General features: G+C 44.3%; 3 protein-coding genes across 6 annotated transcripts in view; 1 reads left to right on the top strand and 2 right to left on the bottom strand.

The window, feature by feature from the left end:
* The window catches only part of LOC308579674 (uncharacterized protein), a gene marked incomplete at its 3' end in the record, with an annotated part of 46,702 nt that extends 42,011 nt beyond the window's left edge, over positions 1-4,691 (top strand). The window contains exons 5-6 of the mRNA XM_081180608.1: positions 576-881; positions 4,420-4,691. Coding sequence (XP_081036734.1) covers positions 576-881; positions 4,420-4,691 — 578 coding nt within the window. The remainder of the gene's footprint in view (positions 1-575; positions 882-4,419) is intronic.
* Positions 1-18,151, bottom strand: part of LOC308581066 (uncharacterized protein) — a 123,245-nt gene extending 105,094 nt beyond the window's left edge. Inside the window, exon 1 of one of the 4 annotated variants that reach the window (XM_081183521.1) lies at positions 17,218-18,151. In XM_081183521.1, the coding sequence (XP_081039647.1) occupies positions 17,218-17,500 (283 nt within the window). In that variant the 5' untranslated portion in view covers positions 17,501-18,151. The remainder of the gene's footprint in view (positions 1-17,217) is intronic. The other 3 variants (XM_081183522.1, XM_081183519.1, XM_081183520.1) reach the window with 3 other exon arrangements.
* LOC308580708 (vomeronasal type-2 receptor 26-like) overlaps positions 1-19,966 on the bottom strand; it is a gene marked incomplete at its 5' end in the record, with an annotated part of 196,714 nt that overhangs the window by 78,662 nt on the left and 98,086 nt on the right. The gene's annotated exons all lie outside the window — the stretch shown is intronic.

Raw genomic sequence — 19,966 nt, 5'->3', positions numbered from 1 at the left:
GGGGAAATGACCTCTTTATCAATAACACCAACAAACAACTTGCTGGAGAATACCAACTTAAAGATACTTTGGAAAAAAAATGTTTCCATCGAGTCTTCCTTAGCGTACCTGGTGAGGTTCTGAAGTTACTGTCACATGGATTCACCACTGGGGTTGAGGGTGGAGGAAGAGGTGGGGGTGAGGACGGCTGCTTGCATGAATTTCTTTTTGGTTTGCATTTGTTCCTATCAGTTATTATTATTAATAATAGAATTTACTACCCACACTTCTCCATAAAATCTCAGGGCAGGTTTTTTAAAAATATAAAAATATTTTATTATAAGAATTTTATTTATTAAAAGACAAAGTGAGAAAGAAAGAAAGGGAGTTGAAAACAAAAACAAAAAAGTAACAAGATAGTAGGAATACACACACCTGTATACTGATGTACGGTAAGGTAAGAGCACAGATCTCAGGATAGTTTGCAATAAAACAAAAACACATTTCTTGCATCGTATTATCATATCATGCTTCCCTACTATTTTGATAGCTACTCTTGCCCTATTTTAAATAAATGCATCTTTTTTTATTTCTAGACCCTGGGCAGTGCCCTTCAGCTAATCTTTCCATACCAGAAGGTGCATCTGGGACGATCATTCCTAATAATATATTGAACCATTCCAATAGTCTTGCTTTATACAAGGAGAACCACTCCTCATCTTCTTGGCAATACATAGCCAAGAGACACATGAATCACAATGGTGACACTTATGAAGAGCACTTCCATATATCTGACAGTGGCCTTTCTATCAAGAATGCTTATGAAGGACTCGCTGGAGAGTACCAACTTGTTCATCAGCAAAATGGATCCTGTGTGCTTCAGTTCTTCCTTAATATACCTGGTAAGTTTCTGATGTGATTGACATCTAGAGATTCATAGCCACTGAAAGAGGAGACAATGGTTCCTTTTATTCATTTCTGTTTCTTATATATTTGTACTGTTCAAGGAGATTTAGAGGTTTCCTAGATTCAAGGTGTACTTTTTACTCAGATAGACACACTGAAATGAATGGACCTATGTTAATTACCTCTGTTAATTTGAATGGGTCTGCTATGACTAGCATTGGAAGGAACTCTATGGTCTGGCAGGCATTTGGGGTGGTTGTCAGTTTTTGTAGGGGACGCGGGTGGCGCTGTGGTCTAAACCGCAGAGCCTGGGTCTTGCTGTTCGGAAGGTTGGCAGTTCGAATCCTCACGACTGGGCGAGTTCTCATTGTTCGGCCCCAGCTCCTGCCCACCAGCAGTTCGAAAGCACGAAGTGCAAGTAGATACATAGGTACTGCTCCTGTGGGAAGGTAAACGGCATTTCCGTGCGCTGCTCTGGTTCACCAGATGTGGCTTAGTCATGCTGGCCACATGACCCAGAAGGGGTATCTTTACCTTTAAAAGCCAGGGTGGATAAGTGGTCAGAATGTCACATTAGAACTGAGGAAATCAAGTTTCAGATCCCTGCTCAGACATGAAGATCATTGTGTGATCCTTAAATAGGTAAAGGGACCCACCTCCACTAGGTCCAGTCGTGACGTGACCAACTCTGGCACTCATCTCACTTTACTGGCCGAGGGAGCCAGCGTACAGCTTCCGGCTCATGTGGCCAGCATGACTAAGCCGTTTCTGGCTAACCAGAGCAGTGCACAGAAACGCCATTTACCTTCCCGCTGGAGTGGTACCTATTTATCTACTTGCACTTTGACATGCTTTCAAACTGCTAGGTGGGCAGGAGCAGGGACAGAGCAACGAAGCTCACCCCGTCACAGGGATTCGAACCGCCGACCTTCTGATCAGCAAGTCCTAGGCTCTGTGGTTTAGCCCACAGCGCCACCTGCATCCCTTTTTTTGTGATCCTTAGCTAGTCACTAACTCTTCAGCCCACCTCACAAGGTTGTAGAAATAATAAAATGTATCTTGGAGGGAGGCATGCTTGCTGCCTTAAAGGTAAAGGTACCCCTGCCCGTGCGGGCCAGTCTTGACAGACTCTAGGGTTTTGCGCTCATCTCACTCTATAGGCCGGGAGCCAGCGCTGTCCGCAGACACTTCCGGGTCACGTGGCCAGCGTGACGATGCTGCTCCGGCGAACCGGCACCAGAGCAGCACACGGAAATGCCGTTTACCTTCCCGCTATAAAGCGGTACCTATTTATCTACTTGCACTTAAGGGTGCTTTCGAACTGCTAGGTGGGCAGGAGCTGGGGCCGAACGACGGGAGCTCACCCCGCCGCGGGCATTCGAACCGCCGACCATGCGATCAGCAAGTCCTAGGCGCTGAGGTTTTACCCACAGCGCCACCCGCGTCCCTGCTTGCCTTACGCTCCATCTATAACTGAGACCTGAGTGGGGCAACAAGGAGAGGTTGCCTCTCACACTTATTCCCTTCTGTGTTTTCAGTACAGCATTAGAGCAGACCTGGAGGATCAGGGTGGGGGAGTTGCTGTAGTCCATAGAAATTCAGTCTTCCTTTCGAGGCTTCCAGCTTGCTGAACCCAATAGCTGAGGGCAATGGAGCAAGTGGGAAGATGGCAATAATGCAAGTGGGCGAAGACTCCCAATAAATACAATCAAACCCAATTGTGTGCTCACTGTCAAGCCTATTTTGTGGTGGTAAAGGCAATGAAAAAGACTTCATTCTCTTCTTCAGTTGTGTCCTTGATGTCTAGCACACCTTACAGGCAGTGTGATACCTTTTTATATACTGGCCCAAAGGTGGATCCCCCAGTAGTTCTCTCAGTAATATTGAGGATACAATCACTTGTAGAGACCCAGATTCTGCTATTGTAGCAAGTCACTTTGAGGTGTCCAGGCAGTATTCTGGCCAGGTGTTAATGGATGATTCCCCGTTGATAAGGCTCAAGGATGTGGACAAGGTGCTTGGATGGTCACAAGGTGGCTACAACGCTTCATGGCTCATCATAGCTGTGATGGGATGATGAGCTGCTTGTGCGTAAAATCCAAGTCCCTCAGAGTTTGGTCAAGTTTGCAAACCTCTGTCTGTAACGGAGCCCCTTAAACATGGCTCCGTCAGTCACTGGCAGATTCCGACAGTGGTTGCTTTCGGAATCTCTTCCAACATAAAAGCTCCTTAACGGAAACACGTCTTCTGGACTCTCTGCGTGACAGTTTCCGGCGAGGAGTGGGTGTCCCTACAGGAGGTCCTGAAACCTCCCCACTGTTTTCGCTGGAAGTGTCTCTGAGCCATCCCTCCTGCTCACTTCCCCTCAGCTCACCTCCTCTCCCCCTGCTGGTTCCCTCTTCAGCTGCTGAGTCTCTCCCAACCTGTGTGAGCCCTTCCACCTCCCTTCCTGCCGATGGCAGTTCCCTGACAATATCTGACAGGGATGGGACACTAGTGATGCCAAGGAAGTAAACAAATGCCTCTCTGAGAGGAGAGACCACTCCTTAAGAAACCCTCCCTGAGCTCAGAAGATCTGAATCATTATAGCCTGCTTGCAAATGTCTCTTCCTAGGCAAGGTTTTTGAGCAGGCGGTTCCTGAACTCCAGACTAGTTGGATGAGATTAATGTTGTACTCAGGCCCATTTCTGGCCCTGAGATGGCCTTGGTTGCCCTGTATGCAGGAGACACTGGTGGGAAGGAGCTTAGCATTCCACTGGGCTCCTGGCCAGTGCCGGATTTACGCCCCACTAACTTGCGGGCCCCCCAAAAAACCTAAAGGAAAAAGAACCTGGCTGTACATTTCCAACATATAAGATAAAAAACCAATAAAATAAAACCTACATACAGCAACAGTGTTTTTGTTGTTGTGTGGACCTATTAGGTCCATAAATTACCATATAGCATATATTCAACACAAAAAAGCAACAATTTGTTGTTAACAAAGGACAGCTGGAGACATAAGGGGCCCCATTACCTTCAGGAGCTTAGGGCCTCATCTAACTTGGAAGTCAGCCCTATTTATAATATGTTTGTGTATTTTTATTGTATTTTTGCTTTAGCTGTAAATTGTTTGGGGGCTTGTTGTCATGGGAAGCGATATATAAACCTAAACCTAACCTTTGAAGGAGAGGCATGCTATAAAGGCAACACAAAATAAATAATAGACTCATACCAGTAGATATTAAAACAGATTTGTTGTGCCTCCTGCCATAATGGCTGAAACCTCAGCTGGTAGAGCATGAGACTCTTGATCTTGGGGTCATGGGTTCAAGCTCCACGTTGGGCAAAAGACTCCTACATTGCATGAGGTTGGACTAGATGACCCCTGTGGTCCCTTCCAACTCTACAGATCTATTATTTTAAGGCACATAGGTCTGGTTCTATCTAGCCTTCTTGGTGGGGTGGAATAATGCCGCACATAGCTCTTTCCACGGTACAGCTGCACCTAAAGGGTGTTAGAAGCATGACCACTGACTTTTTCTATTTTCTAGTTTCAGGACGCAGACATGATTGGGTTTACGCCGCAGTAGGGCTTGCCATCTTTTTGGTGCTCTGTATCACAGTGTATCTATGTTGGAAATGGAAAAGGAGAGGCAACGACACTGCACAACTTGCTGGTGGCTTGGGAAATGGAACTCTGCCTCCTGGGTCACCAGAGGTGCAAGAAAGCAGCGCAGACCCACCCAGGAGAGAAGAAGAAGAAGAAGAGATTGGATTTGATATCCCACCTTTCACTCCCTTTAAGGAGTCTCAAAGCGGCTAACATTCTCCTTTCCCTTCCTCCCCCACAACAAACACTCTGTGAGGTGAGTGGGGCTGAGAGACTTCAGAGAAGTGTGACTGGCCCAAGATCACCCAGCAGCTGCATGTGGAGGATCAGGGAATCGAACCCGGTTCACCAGATTACGAGTCCACCGCTCTGAACCACTACACCACACTGGGAAAATGGAAAATGGGAACTCTTTTCCTCATGAATGCAACCCTGAAACAAATGCCTTTCTGCCTTGAAGGACTGCTCCTTTCATTTTTCTAGCCATATGCTTTTTAAGATGGTGGCCATGTGCAATGCACATCCTCTGATATCACCCCCCCCAAAGGAAACCTCCACACACCCTCCTGACTGTACCATTTTTTAAAAAACCAAGTGGCCTTGAAGTGTATTTTCTTGTGAATTGCACAAAACCATGGGAAGCAGTTTGAGGGCATCAGCTCTGTTGAAAGACCAGCATTTGAGTTCAGTTCCCCCAAGCAAGGAAGCCTCACGCTCTCCCGTTGGAGGAGACCCTGGTGCCAACTCAGGCAGAGTCTGCTCCTATGAGACACTGACTCAAACAGAAAGTGTTAGGCTATTGTTCCGTTCCACCTTTAGAACAGGCATGCAGAGTTGTTGTATGTCACATGTCTGTTGACTTCCAGCACAGCCTGCTGGGAACTTCCGTTGCATATAGCTTTTGCTTGGACACGAAGGGAAGCGGACATGTTTTTCCTTTGTCCTAATGCTGAATGAAATGCTTGTAAATATGCTTACATATGCCTCTGTCCACCCTTCCGTTGCAAAGAGTTCTTATCTCTGCTGGCTTGCGTGCTCAGTCTCTAAAGGTTTCTGAGGCTTGAGTCGCAGTTTTGATGCCGTTCCGAGAACTGGAGTTCGCCGGCCAGTGGGCTGGAGCTAGCTGGGGGTCTGCCAATTGGCCCCCGTCTCCCCAGATGCATCCCAACAGAAAGGACCTGAAGGACCAGGTGCGCAGCCTGGGAGTCATTCTGAACTCACAGCTGTCCATGGAGGCGCAGGTCAATTCTGTGTCCAGGGCATCTGTCTACCAGCTCCATCTGGTATGCAGGCTGAGACCCTACCTGCCTGCGGACTGTCTCGCCAGAGCGGTGCATGCTCTGGTTATCTCCCGCTTGAACTACTGCAATGTGCTCTACGTAGGGCTACCTTTGAAGGTGACCCAGAAACTACAACTAATCCAGAATGTAGCAGCTAGACTGGTGGCTGGGAGTGGCCGCTGGGACCATATAGCACCAGTCCTAAAGGATCTTCACACGGAAGGGGGGAGGAAGAGGGAGAGGGTGAGATGGAAGAGGGGGAAGGTGTAGCAGAAGAGGAGGAGACAGAGGAAGAGGAAGAAACAAGGAACTGAAAACTAGACACAAACGTGACATTTTATTTTAATAATGTCTTTAACTTTTTTAACATGGAATGTTAACGGTTTAAATGACAAATTAAAAAGAAATAAAATAGAGAAAGTTTTGAGAAGCAAAAAATGTGATGTGGTTTGCTGCCAAGAGACCCACGTAGCCAAAAAACATAAACATATATTGATTAATAAAAAGTTGGGAATGGAGTTTATTAATTCAGAAGTGAACAAAAAGAGAGGGTTGGTAATCTACGCTAAAGAGAAACTGGAACCAAAAATAATATGTAAAGATGAGGAGGGGAGGATCTTAGGGATCCAAATTACCTACCAAGGGGAAAAACTCAACGTGGTATCAGTCTATGCCCCCCAATACAAACAAAACCGAATTCTTTAAAAAATTGGAACAAATATTAATAGAATTAGAAAATTATAAGTTAATCCTACTAGGTGACTTGAACGGAGTCCCCGAACCCGAAATAGACAGAAGTGAAAAAAGAAGGAAAGGGAAGCAAGGGAAACTTCCAAAAACCTTTGATGACCTTCAAGAAAATTTAGACCTTATTGACATCTGGAGGTATAAAAACCCAATAGGAAAACAGTTCACGCATTTCTCTGGAGTACACCAGAGCTGGGGCAGAATAGACCAGATCTGGGTCTCCAGAGAGCTTTCGTTAAGATCGTTGAGGTGCATAATAGAGCCTAGAACATTGTCTGACCACAACCCAATCTTTCTGGAAATAAAATGCACACCATCAGGACCATACAGATGGAGAATGAACGATTACTTATTGGAACGGGATGAGATTACAGGTAGGGCAAAGAACATTTTGAAAGAGTATTTTGACCATAACCTTCACAAAGAAACTAAAATTAACGTGGTTTGGGATGCTAGCAAAGCAGTCCTTAGAGGCTTCCTGATCCAACAGAACAAATACAGAAAGAATTTGAGAGAGGCAAAGAAGGAAGAATTATTTAAGCAATTAAAAGAAGTAGAGGAAAAATTAACAACAAACCCTGGGGATGAGAGGACTAAACAAATTTATAAACTACTACAAACCCAATACTCAACGTTGCTGAACCAGGAGATAGAGTGGGGAATAAAAACGATGAAACAAAAGTACTTTGAATTGGCAAATAAAACCGGCAAGTTGCTAGCGTGGCAACTGAGGAAAAGGAAAAAACAAAAGGTGATTAATAAAATTAAACTGGAAGATCAAATAATAGAGGACCCCAATGAGATAAAGGGAAAGTTCCTTCAATATTACGAAAACCTATATAAAAAGAAGGTGGAGGAAGACATAATTGAGATAGGAAAGTATTTGGAAAGGAATGGAGGGGAACAACTGTCAGATGAAGAAAAGACATTCCTAAATGAGCCTATAACGGTGGAAGAGGTCAGGGATACAATCAAGAAATTGAAACCTGGAAAGGCTCCCGGCCCGGATGGCCTCTCTGAAAAGTATTACAAAACTCTAGAGGAATATTTGACCCCGATACTCTGTAATGTAATCAATAACATCTTGCAAGGAGGAGAAATTCCCGATTCGTGGAGAGAGGCACATATCACATTAATACCCAAAGCAGACTCAGATATACTTAATATAAAAAACTACAGGCCAATATCACTACTCAACAACGATTATAAGATCTTTGCAGGAATAATGGCGAATAGATTAAAGAAATACTTGAACAGAACGATTCATAAAGACCAAGCCGGATTCCTGCCCGGTAGGCAGATAAAGGATAACGTAAGACACGTAGTTAATATAATCGAATATTTGGATCTTAGGATTGATATCCCTGCCGCCCTAATCTTCATAGATGCCGAAAAGGCCTTTGATAATGTATCTTGGCAATTCCTTATTAAGTGTATGGAGAGGGTAGGTATAAGAGGGCCTTTTTTGGAAGGCATTAGAGCGATCTATTCAAACCAAAGAGCGAAACTTATCATTAATAGTAATCTGACAAACTCATTTATGATTACAAAAGGTACAAGGCAGGGATGTCCACTGTCGCCCCTGTTATTTATCATGGTTCTGGAAGTTATATTGAATAAGATCAGAGAAACATCGGAAATAAGAGGGATTAAGATAGGTAAAAAGGAATATAAAGTAAAGGCCTATGCCGACGATCTAGTAATATCAATAGAAGAACCTCAAGAAAGGATAAATATAGTTATGGACTTAATGGAAGAATTTGGAAGGCTATCTGGGTTTAAACTAAACAAAACGAAAACAAAAATGTTGGTAAAGAACTTAGACGAACAATCAAAAAATAAAATTGAGTCAGAATCGGGGATAAAGATATCAAAAAAGGTCAAGTACCTAGGTATTTGGGTTACCACGAAAAATATAAATTTGGTAGAGGATAATTACAATAGAACCTGGAGAGAATGTAAAAAAGACCTAGACAGTTGGAGTAGACTATACCTCTCATGGGAGGGGAGAATGGCTGCCATCAAAATGAATATCCTCCCAAGATTGATATTCTTATTTCAAAACATTCCAGTAATTAGGGGCACAACAATGTTTAAGGACTGGCAGAGGACCCTATCTAGATTCATCTGGCAGGGTAAAAGGGCCAGAATCAAATATAAGCTGCTCACTGATAGAAGAGACAGAGGCGGGTTTGCGGTCCCGAACCTACAATTATACTATGAGGCCTCGTGCCTTTGTTGGGTTAAGGAATGGATAGTTTTGGATAACACTGACCTACTGGACTTGGAAGGCTTCGATGCTAGGTTTGGGTGGCATGCATACCTGTGGCACGATAAAGGGAGAGTGCACAGAGGTTTTTCTAATCACATTGTAAGAGGGGCGTTGTTGGAGGTGTGGAATAGATGTAAGAATCTGATTGAAAAAGACACCCCATGGTGGGTGTCACCCATCGATATTCTAACAATCAAGAGATTAAATATGGAAGGTACAAGGTGGACATATGCTGATCTTTTGAAAAGATCTGAGAAAGGATGGGAAATTAGATCGTACGAAGAATTAAAAGATAAACTAACGGGGTGGATACAATTCCACCAAATTAATTCCTTATGGAAAGAACATAAAAAAGCCGGAATGAGTAAGAACAAGTCCAAGTTCCAGTTAGAAATAATAGAAGGAAAGTCCAAACTCCTAACCAAAATGTATAACCAACTACTAGATTGGGATACTATGGATGAAGAAGTTAAAGAGGTTATGATCAAGTGGGCTATAGACTTAGGACACCCCATAGAATACGAAAAATGGAAAAAGCTATGGAATAAGGATATGAAATTCTCAGCGTGTGTTGGACTCCGAGAAAATATGGAAAAGATGATGTACCGTTGGTACATCACCCCAACAAAATTAGCTAAAATGTATAAAACCGGAGACAAGACATGTTGGAAATGTAAAAAGAAAGAGGGAGATTTTCTCCATATGTGGTGGTCCTGCGATGAAGTGAAGAAGTTCTGGGGCTCTGTTTATGATGAACTAAAAAAAATTCTAAAATACACCTTCCCCAAAAAACCCGAGGCATTCCTTTTGGGAATGGTGGGAAATGAGATCAAGAAAGATGACCAAACCCTATTTCAGTATGCAACAGCATCCGCTAGGATACTGCTAGCGCAGAACTGGAAAAAATCCAATATTCCAACAATTAAGGACTGGCAAACCAAGCTAATTGAATATATCGATCTAGCAATGATGACACAGAAGATCAGGCATCAGAAAAATACCAAATTTATTAATGACTGGAATAAATTCTTTTCATACATGGAGACGATACTAGGGAACATCAAAATCACAGTAGGTATAATATAAAAACCGTGAGGTAAAAACATGACGATTAGCAAAAAGCACTGCTGAATATATGGTTTAGATATAGGTCACGTCGTGGTGGTGGGAAGTTAAGTAATGTAACAAACTTGTATAATGACTTGGCATTTAAATAGTTTGGAGTTTGATTACGGATTATGTATAACTTTCTTTTTCATTTTTTCTTTTTCGCTTTGTTTTACTGATAATGTATATGTGTTTTTAGACGTTGGAATAAAATGAAGATTTTAAATCCTAAAAAAAAAAAAAAAGAAATGCTTGTAAATATGCTTACATATGCCTCTGTCTGCCTTTCCGTTGCAAGGACTTCTTATCTCTGCTGGCTTGTGTGCTCAGTCTCTAAAGGTTTCTGAGGCTTGAGTTGCAGTTTTGATGCTGTTCCAAGAACTGGAGTTCACCCGACTGTTGGCCGGTGGGCTGGAGCTAGCTGAGGGTCTGCCAATTGGCCCCGTCTCCCCAGATGCATCTCAAGAGAAAGGACCTGAAGGACCAGGTGCGCAGCCTGGGAGTCATTCTGAACTCACAGCTGTCCATGGAGGCGCAGGTCAATTCTGTGTCCAGGGCAGCTGTTTACCAGCTCCATCTGGTATGCAGGCTGAGACCCTACCTGCCCGCCGACTGTCTTGCCGGAGTGGTGCATGCTCTGGTTATCTCCCGCTTGGACTACTGCAATGTGCTCTACGTGGGGCTACCTTTGAAGGTGACCCGGAAACTACAACTAATCCAGAATGTGGCAGCTAGACTGGTGACTGGGAGCGGCCACCGAGACCATATAACACCGGTCTTGAAAGACCTAAATTAGCTCCCAGTATGTTTCTGAGTACAATTCAAAGTGTTGGTGCTGACCACTAAAGCCCTAAATGGCCTTGGCCCAGTATACCCAAAGGAGCATCTCCACCCCCATCGTTCTGCCCACACGGTGAGATCCAATGCTGAGGGCCTTCTGGTGGTTCCCTCACTGCAAGAAGTTCCCTCACTGCCTTATCGGTCGTGGCGCCTGCCCTGTGGAACGCCCTCTCATTAGATGTCAAGGAAATAAACAACTATCATATTTTAGAAGACATCTGAAGGCAGCCCTATTTAGGGAAGTTTTTAAGGATTGATGTTTTTATTATGTTTTTAGATATGTTGTAAGCCACCCAGAGTGGCTAGGGAAACCCTGCCAGATGGGCAGGGTATAAATAATAAAATTATTATTAGTCTGAAAATAACATTCCCTTCGCTTTGCACGATGTTTGCAACCCCCTTTTTTATCTCCGGGTTGAGACCTGGAATTTTTATTTGGACTGGAAAAGCTGAGAAGAAATAGTAATGCAGTTAACATTAATAAAATGACAAGTTTCCTTTGCAATAGATGTTTTGAGATGGTCCAGCATGCTTCTAAACTGAGGGTTCTTAGAGTTCAAGGTGGCTCTTGTGTCCAAACAACTGCATGGTCCCTCACCTCTCAGTCATGTTTTAATCCAGCAAGAGCCAGTGAAGCAGGCCAACAACATAGGTGGTTGGAGGATGGGTGGCGGCTAACAGATTGAGGTTGAATCCTGACAAGACAGAAGTACTGTTTTGGGGGGACAGGAGGCGGGCAGGTGTGGAGGATTCCCTGGTCCTGAATGGGGTAACTGTGCCCCTGAAGGAGCAGGTGCGCAGCGTGGGAGTCATTTTGGACTCTTAGCTGTCCATGGAGGTGCAGGTCAAATCTGTGTCCAGGGCAGCTGTTTACTAGCTCCATCTGGAATGCAGGCTGAGACCCTATCTGCCCACAGTCTGTCTCGCCAGAGTGGTGCATGCTCTGGTTATCTCCCGCTTGTACTACTGCAATGCGCTCTACATGGGGCTACCTTTGAAGGTGACCCGGAAACTACAACTAATCCAGAACGCGGCAGCTAGACTGGTGACTGGGAGTGGCCGCCGAGACCACATAACACTGGTCCTGAAAGACCTACACTGGCTCCCAGTACGTTTCAGAGCACAATTCAAAGTGTTGGTGCTGACCTTTAAAGCCCTAAACGGCCTTGGTCTGGTATATCTGAAGGAGCGTCTCCACCCCCATCGTTTTACCCAGACACTGAGGTCCAGCACTGAGGGCCTTCTGGTGGTTCCCTCACTGCGAGAAGCCAAGTTACAGGGAACCAGGCAGAGGGCCTTCTCAGTAGTGGCACCCTCCCTGTGGAACGCCCTCCCACCAGATGTCAAAGAGAACAACTATCAGACTTTTAGAAGACATCTGAAGGCAGCCCTGTTTAGGGAAGCTTTTAATGTTTGATGGATTACAGTATTTTAATATGTTTTTTGGAAGCCGCCCAGAGTGGCTGGGGAAGCCCAGCCAGATGGGCGGGGTATAAATAATGAATGAATTATTATTATTATTATTATTATTATTATTATTATTATTATTAATTAGGAAGCTCCAAGTGAGCAAATTCCTCTAACAGAGGCTGGACATGCACCAAAATTTACCCCCCCAACTTTTAGAAACATTTTAGCCAGAAAAACAAGGTCTTTACAAATCTACTGTACTTTCCCCTCAACTTCCCTCCCCTCCCTTTTTTAAGTTGTTGTTGTTGTTGTTGTTGTTGTTGTTGTTGTTGTTGTTGTTGTTGTTGTTGTTAGGGCCCTCGTATTTACAGGACCACCTCTCCTGGTATGCGCCTCAGAGGACTTTAAGGTCCATGAATAACCATAGTTTAGAGGTCCTGGGCCCTAAGGAAGTCAGACTATCCACCACCAGGGCCAGGGCCTTTTCAGTGATGGCTCTGACCTGGTGGAATGCTCTGTCCCAGGAGACTAGGGCCCTTCAGGATTTAACCTCCTTCTGTCGGGCCTGTAAGACAGAGCTATTCCGCCTGGCCTTTAATTTGAATTCAGCCTGATATTTTATTTCCCTTCTCTTCCCTCCCCCTCCCCTTTTATGAAGATCACCTGCTCTGAGACCCCACAGCTAATTCTCCCAAGTAGGACCAATTCATCCAGCTAACCCTGGGGATTATCTAATTGATTTTTGATTTTTATTGTTACTCATGTTTTTATATTGTATTTTATGCTGCTTTTACAATTAAGTGTTTTACATTTGTTGTTAGCTGCCCTGAGCCCGGTTTTTGAACCGGGAAGGGCAGGGTATAAATAACATTATTATTATTACAGATAGGTAGCCGTGTTGGTCTGCCATAGTCAAAATAAAAAAATTCCTTCCAGTAGCACCTTAAAGACCAACTAAGTTAGTTCTTGGTATGAGCTTTCGTGCGCATGCACACTTCTTCAGATACTTGGTATCTGAACAAGATACTTTAAGGTGCTACTGGAAGGAATTTTTTATGGTCTTCAGCAACATTTTTTATTATTATTATTATCATCATCAGCATCAGCATCAGCAGCATCATCAAATCAATAAGTAACCATACATAAATAATGAAAATGTGCATCCCACCACTGAGACCATTCCATTATAACTCTCCAAACTCCCAGAATTTTGACAGCTCTTGCGTTAGTTTAGCCCCTTTCCGTTTTAACAATACAAGTTCTACGAACACCCTCCATATCTCTTCAAAATCATTTCTGACGTTTGCATTTCTGAGGTTCCAGACAATGAAAACTAAAATTCTGGATGTTGGATACAGTGGCGTAGCGTGGGGGGTGCAGGGGGGGCGGCCACATCGGGCGCAACATCTGGGGGTTAGGGTTAGGGGGCGCAAATCCACGGGTTAGGGGGCGCAAATTACTTGCCTTGCCCTGGGTGCTGACAACCCACGCTACGCCACTGGTTGGATACAAAAATATTCCTAGAGAACAGTGATTCAGCATCTGCTGATGTGATTCAGTTGGGGATAACACTATATGTAAGCTGTATGAAAACCCAAGGGCTAAATACTCAAATCCATTTGCTCATTTGTCACCCTCAAGTATCTTCTGTCTTGCTCAGTCAAACAGCTCAATACAAGCTCTATGTATTATGAGGATTTTATCACATCTAATTTAACATGCTTCTAAGATTGTTTGTTCACCTCTTCCCTTTTCTGCTTTTTGGCTGTAGCCAAAGGGACCAATAACATTTGTTTACATAATTTGTTTCAATTGTTTTTAATACGAAATTTTAACTTGTGGTGAGCTGCCCTAGGATCTATTGGTGAAGGGTGACCAGTGCCAGATTTACGTATAAGCAAAACAAGCTATAGCTTAGGGCCCCACTCTCTTGGGGGCCCCAAAAAATTTAAAGGAAAAAAAAAACCCTGGATGTACATTTCCAAAATATAAGATAAAAAACAAATAAAATAAAACCTACATACAGCAACAGTATTTTGTGTTGCATCGGCTCCTATGATGTCCATCTTTTGTTATGTGCAAATGGCTTTAGATACCGTATTTTTCGCACCATTGGACGCACTTTTTTCCTCCTAAAAAGGAAGGGAAAATTTCTGTGCGTCTTATGGAGCGAATGTGTGGTCCCTGGAGCCAAATCGCTGTTGCCCTGCGCTGATGGGGTACTCTTCAGGGATGGGGGGAGGAGCCACGGTGCTCTGCCTATAGCCTTTGCTTTCCCCTGAAGCTCCGACAAGGTTTGCAAGCAGAGGGAAGGCTGTGTGTTCCTGGGCTGCTCTTTTGGGGGTGGGGAGCAGCAAATTGCTGTCTCTCAGTGCCTCCTAATTCAACTGCAAAAGATTGCCTAACTGGATTCTGAGCTCCATTTGAAGTTTAAAAATATTAAGTTTGGGGATTTCTTCAAGTAGCAGTTTTGCAGAAATAGTCATAAATACATGCAAAGCATCTCCACAAACCAGTAATAGTGAGCTCAGCTAAAACTGAGCAGGCATCTGGCTCAGGAACAGTCTAAACTGCACAGCCATAACCAGACATCCTGTGTGTGTGTGGACCATGTTCCTAGCAGCTAATCTTTATTGCTGAAAAGAGGCACTGATATTCCACTCCAAATCTATAATTCATTATACAAATTCTTACAAGTACAGTCCACCTATACCAAACCAAAAACATTGTGTTCTCTTGTTATTGAATGGAAGCTATTTATCTGCCCTCTTTTCCTCCTCAGTTCTTTGCTGAGTCACCCCATTTTGAATCTTCCTTTCAAAACAACCATGCCTGTTTTGAGAAAACTTCAGAGATTTAGGAACTGGAGCACAATCATTTGATCTCTTTGCTGTTCCTCCATACTCCAAGCACTTCTCATTTGCACAGCCCTGGTTTCTCTCCCTGACTATTAATATTCTTGATTAATAACAGTAAAATGCTCAAATTTTAATTTTTGTGACTGCTGCCAATACTGACTTCCCAGTTGAAGGAAGGTGAGGACAGGTGACCTCACCTAGGCCCGAAGTCACCCCCCACCAAAGCAGGCTCAAAGCTTCTCAAAGCTTTTCAAAATCATTTTCTCAGCAGCTAAGCATCAGAAACATTCCGCTTGCTGTAACTAAAAAGATTGCAACAAGGTAGAGAACAGAGCCCATTGTCTTCTCAGGCCTTTCTCAGAACCACATTGCAACTTGCTTTCTCTCCGGGAACCACGCCAAAGCACAAGAATGAAACAACGGGAACACTCTGAAAACCCCCTCACCCCCTTTCCTGCCAAGAGTCCACAATAGTTCCAAGACAGCTTTCTGTACATGCTCAGGAACCTCAACATGAGGCAAGACTCCTGAGGGAGGAGAAAGGAGGAGGGAACTGGAAAGGGGTATATATGCTTGTGCACATGATTGTGAACTTCGTGCATGCTTTTTGTGACTTATCACACTTGCTCCTTCTACCAGTTCATGGATGGTAGAAATAAAACCTTTTTCTCCGAAACTATTCCTTGAGTGTCTGTTGACTCCCACTTCCCTTTCCCAGGCGCAATATTTTTCCCACCCGAGGGCAAAGCCTCATAAGGCTACACAGTGATAATGAAAACAGCTACATTATAATGGAATGTGTGTACTTTTTCCAATCTCTTCATACCGTGGCTCGCTTTAAAGCAGCAAAGTGGACAGAAGCCACCCACTTTGCTGTTTTAAATAGTTTAGTACAACATTTGAGTCAGATTCCCCCCCCCCCTATTTTCCTGCTCTAAAAACTTGGTGCGTCTTTTGGTCAGGTGCGTCCTATGGAGCAAAAAATACGGTACCTATTGGCTCCATAAATTTCCATACAGCCTATATTCAACAACAAAAACAGCGACAATTTGTTGTTGACAAAGGACAGCTGGACATATAAAGGGCCCCATTACCTTCAGTAGCTTAGGGCCTCATCAAACCTAAATCCAGCCCTGAGGGTGGCTAATAATAATATTAATAACAGATAATTAATAATTGTTTTCTTTTTCAATATAAAGAACGTAATATAAAGGTTGTATGTTTGTTCAAGTAAAAACCAACCAAACCGACTTCACTGGTTTATTTTCTACAGTTCCTGTTCTGCAATGAACTCTGATACTGCATGTGGCCCCACCCGCAGAAAACAACAACCAAAAAATCTCTCCAATAACTCCAGGAAGCAGAGCTACTTCCTGCTGCAGGAAGCTCTCGGAGAAGTTTGAAAGAACAGCAACAATAATCTCAGCACTGATTTGGTTTCCCCCTCTCAACAACACAAGTCCTGGGTGCAGTAAGATGAAGATGAACGTCAGTTGGAGAAGGAGAGAAGAGAGAGGAATTAATTTATGGGAAGATTATTCATACACTCTCCCTTCCTGCACTCAGAGCATTAAGCACCCCAAACGTTTATTTGCTTAATTACAGGTCTTTGCACAAATCTGCTCCTGGTGAGGAGCGCGCAGCAGCAGAATATATGGCAACAGAGGTCACCCATCGACATGTCATCTCTAGCAAGGGCTAGATGCAAACCCTACTTGAATTCCTGAAGAGTCACTGCCTGTCAGTACAGTGGTACCTCAGGTTGCAGACGCTTCAGGTTACATACGCTTCAGGTTACAGACTCCACTAACCCAGAAATAGTACCTCGGGTTAAGAACTTTGCTTCAGGATGAGAACAGAAAACGTGGTCCCACAGTGCAGTGGCAGCAGGAGACCCCATTAGCTAAAGTGGTGCTTCAGGTTAAGAACAGTTTCGGTTTAAGAACGGACCTCCAGAACAAATTAAGTTCTTAACCCGAGGTACCACTGTACTTAGTCCTGAGCTGGAGGAACCAACTGTCTGGCATAGTCATAAGGAGGCTCCCTATCTTCCTAAAAGGGCTTCCACGGTGGCTGCAGGTGTACAATGCACAACTGTCCCTTATTTCTGCAGTTGTCGGAAATGCAGATGAGAGAAAGAAAAGGTACAGGCTGGCATTTTGAGAAGGACGACGGACCCTGCGAAAAGCGCTCAAGAACCAAGCCCACAGTAAACTCCCTCTTACCTCCAAAAAGCAAAGTCCCCCTTCTTGGCATCCGTTGCACTGTTCTGGTTGCCACAGCATATTGTCCAGTTTCTCCTAGAGAAGGGAGGAGAATCTGCGAGATGGGGGAGGTCAGGGAGCCTGCCTTGTTTATCCTTTTCCGGAGAGTCTTTGATGCCTGCTCACCTTGCAGCTCTTGAGTCCTGTCCAGCAAGGATCTGAAGCTGGGTCCAGCCTGGATAGACAAGTGGATGCAGCGATAGCAAATGGTAGGGGTGTGTTTGTCTTCCTGGTGGCACACCATTGCTCAGAACCATCCCCATGAACTTCACATTGTTGCGTCTGGTGCTCATCTTCGCTTTCTCCCTCTGGCTGCCTCTTCTGGATCACTCTGGGCTTTCTCTCTTCTTTGGAGCCTCTCCAGTTTTGTTGGACAAGTTCCTCATTCGCCAAGCTGGCCTGGATTGGCTGTCAGGACAAGAGGCCCCAGCGATCAAGCTCTCTCTTGACCGCTGCTGTCCCAGAAAGGTATGATGCAGTCCCCCCAGGAGGCAGTCTTCCCACCCACAGCTTAACAGCACCACAAACAGGTCAAGCTGGCAGGTAGACCAAGGGAGATACTTGCTGAAATCCCGAGCCATTTCTGCTTGCAGATATCCGACTGCGATAGTTCAAGGACTCCAGTTTTACTTTCCTTTCTCTGATACATTTCCTGCTTCTGTCCACCCCTTTACAGGAGGAGTTAGGAAGGGTTCGCCAGCGGTTAGGGAAGGAACTGATTTCCTGCTGACAGGCAGTGAGCAAAGCGCAACACAGAGACTGGCTCATTTCCATAGCTGTCAACGTTTCCCTTTTTTAAAGGGAAATTCCCTTATTCCGAATAGGATTCCTCGCAAGAAAAGGGAAAAGTTGACAGCTATGCTCATTTCTCAAATGCAACTCTCCTTGGTCTCTTTGACCGGATGGGCACACTTCAGCGGCGTGGTTCATTACCCAAAGAACATATCGGTTCAACGAAAATAAGGGAGCATTTATTCTGAAAGGCGCGGTAGATGTTCTCTGCGTCAAGCGCAACTCCCCACCAGCAGTCTTCTTCTCCGCCCGCCTCTATACACCTCTCAGAGGATTTTCCTTCAAAGTGTAGCGAATCTCTTAAAGGTATATCTCCAAGTCATAAGAAATTACAAACCACACCTCTGCCTCACACTAGGATTACACTTAAATAAAGCAGCCCGGCCCCAACACGTGCGCAACACCCCACGAAAGGGTAAACGATATTCTTTATGATAAAGGTCGGAGAAGCTGAGTCTGCAAAACACGCTTATTTCCACATACGGAGCCCGCTGGGTGCTGGAAATGGAACGTTGAAACGAAGAGACAGAGAGCCCTGTCAATCAAGCAGCAGGGTGCCCCGTAAAACAGCGGGACTCCAATTACCAGCGCAAACCTCTTATCAAAGTTCTCAAATAAAGGAAAACAGCACTCCAGCTTCTGCTTTCATCAAAATAAAAGTTTTATTTCCACCTCTCTGCACAAATGTCCCCAAGGAAGACGAATAACACTGTATCAATGTATCGATAGACTTGGATGTATCAATACGCTTAAATGTATCCTGTCTGTATCTTGAAATCAACATATTGTTTCACCGATAATATCATTGTTACTGTATTTTCCTTTCCCAGCACCTGGAGGAAATAATAGTTGTTATTATTATTACAGTGGTACCTCGGGTTAAGTAATTAATTGGTTCCGGAGGTCTGTTCTTAACCTGAAACTGTTCTTAACCTGAAGCACTATTTCTGGGTTAGCGGAGTCTGTAACCTGAAGCGCATGTAACCTGAAGGATATGTAATCTGACGTACCACTGTATTATAATTATTATTTATACCCTACCCATCTGGCTGGGTTTCCCCAGCCACACTGGGCGGCTTACAGAATATATAAAACATAACAAAGCACCAAACCTTAAAAACCTCCCAATACAGGGCTGCCTTCAGATGTCTTCTAAAAGTTGTATAGTTCTTTATTTCCTTGCCCTCTGCCGGGTTCCCTGTAATTTCGCTTCTTGCAGTGAGGGAACCAGCAGAAGGCCCTTGAAGGAGGACTTCAGTGTCCAGGCCGAGTGATGGAGGTGGAGATGCTCCTTCAGGTATACTGGCCCCAGGCCCAGTACAAGCACAGTTTATAATGGAAGTCTAATCTCTCTAAATATGTCAATGCAAAGCTATTCCTAATCTCCCACACTCATTATAACACACATTCCAATAAGTAACCGGTCTTCTGTTGTCATAGAATCATAAAATCGTGGCATTGGAAGGGACCCCAAGGGTCATCTAGTCCAACCCTGATCCAACCTCTTCTGATGTGTACATGATGTAGTTCTGACACTAAGGGAAGGTGGGTACCGGAAAGATGACACTGTAACCAAAAGGTATAAAAATTGTAACCTGCCATTGCTTGGGATTCTCTGGCTCTTTGGCTACTTAGAAGGGAGACCCTGTTGCAACAGTATCACAATAAAGATCAGGCTTACTGATCCACCTGACTTGGCCTCAGGCTCTCTTTAATTCCCTGACCGATGGAGGGCTCTTGAAAATCTATGTGGGTCTTTCAGACCTGGGGAGAATTTGCATTGTATCGAATTCTCCCTGATATTTCAACCACAACAGGCATTCATTCTTCCCAGGGAACTCTAGGAACTGTAGTTCTTAGGGGTGGGGGTGAGGCTAGTGACCAATAGAATTATCGAGGCCCCACTAAACTACAATTC

Source organism: Podarcis bocagei (assembly GCF_964188305.1).
Source record: "Podarcis bocagei genome assembly, chromosome: 2".
Classification (NCBI taxonomy): Eukaryota; Metazoa; Chordata; class Lepidosauria; order Squamata; family Lacertidae; genus Podarcis; species Podarcis bocagei.
This window is presented reverse-complemented; position numbering and strand designations above follow the sequence as displayed.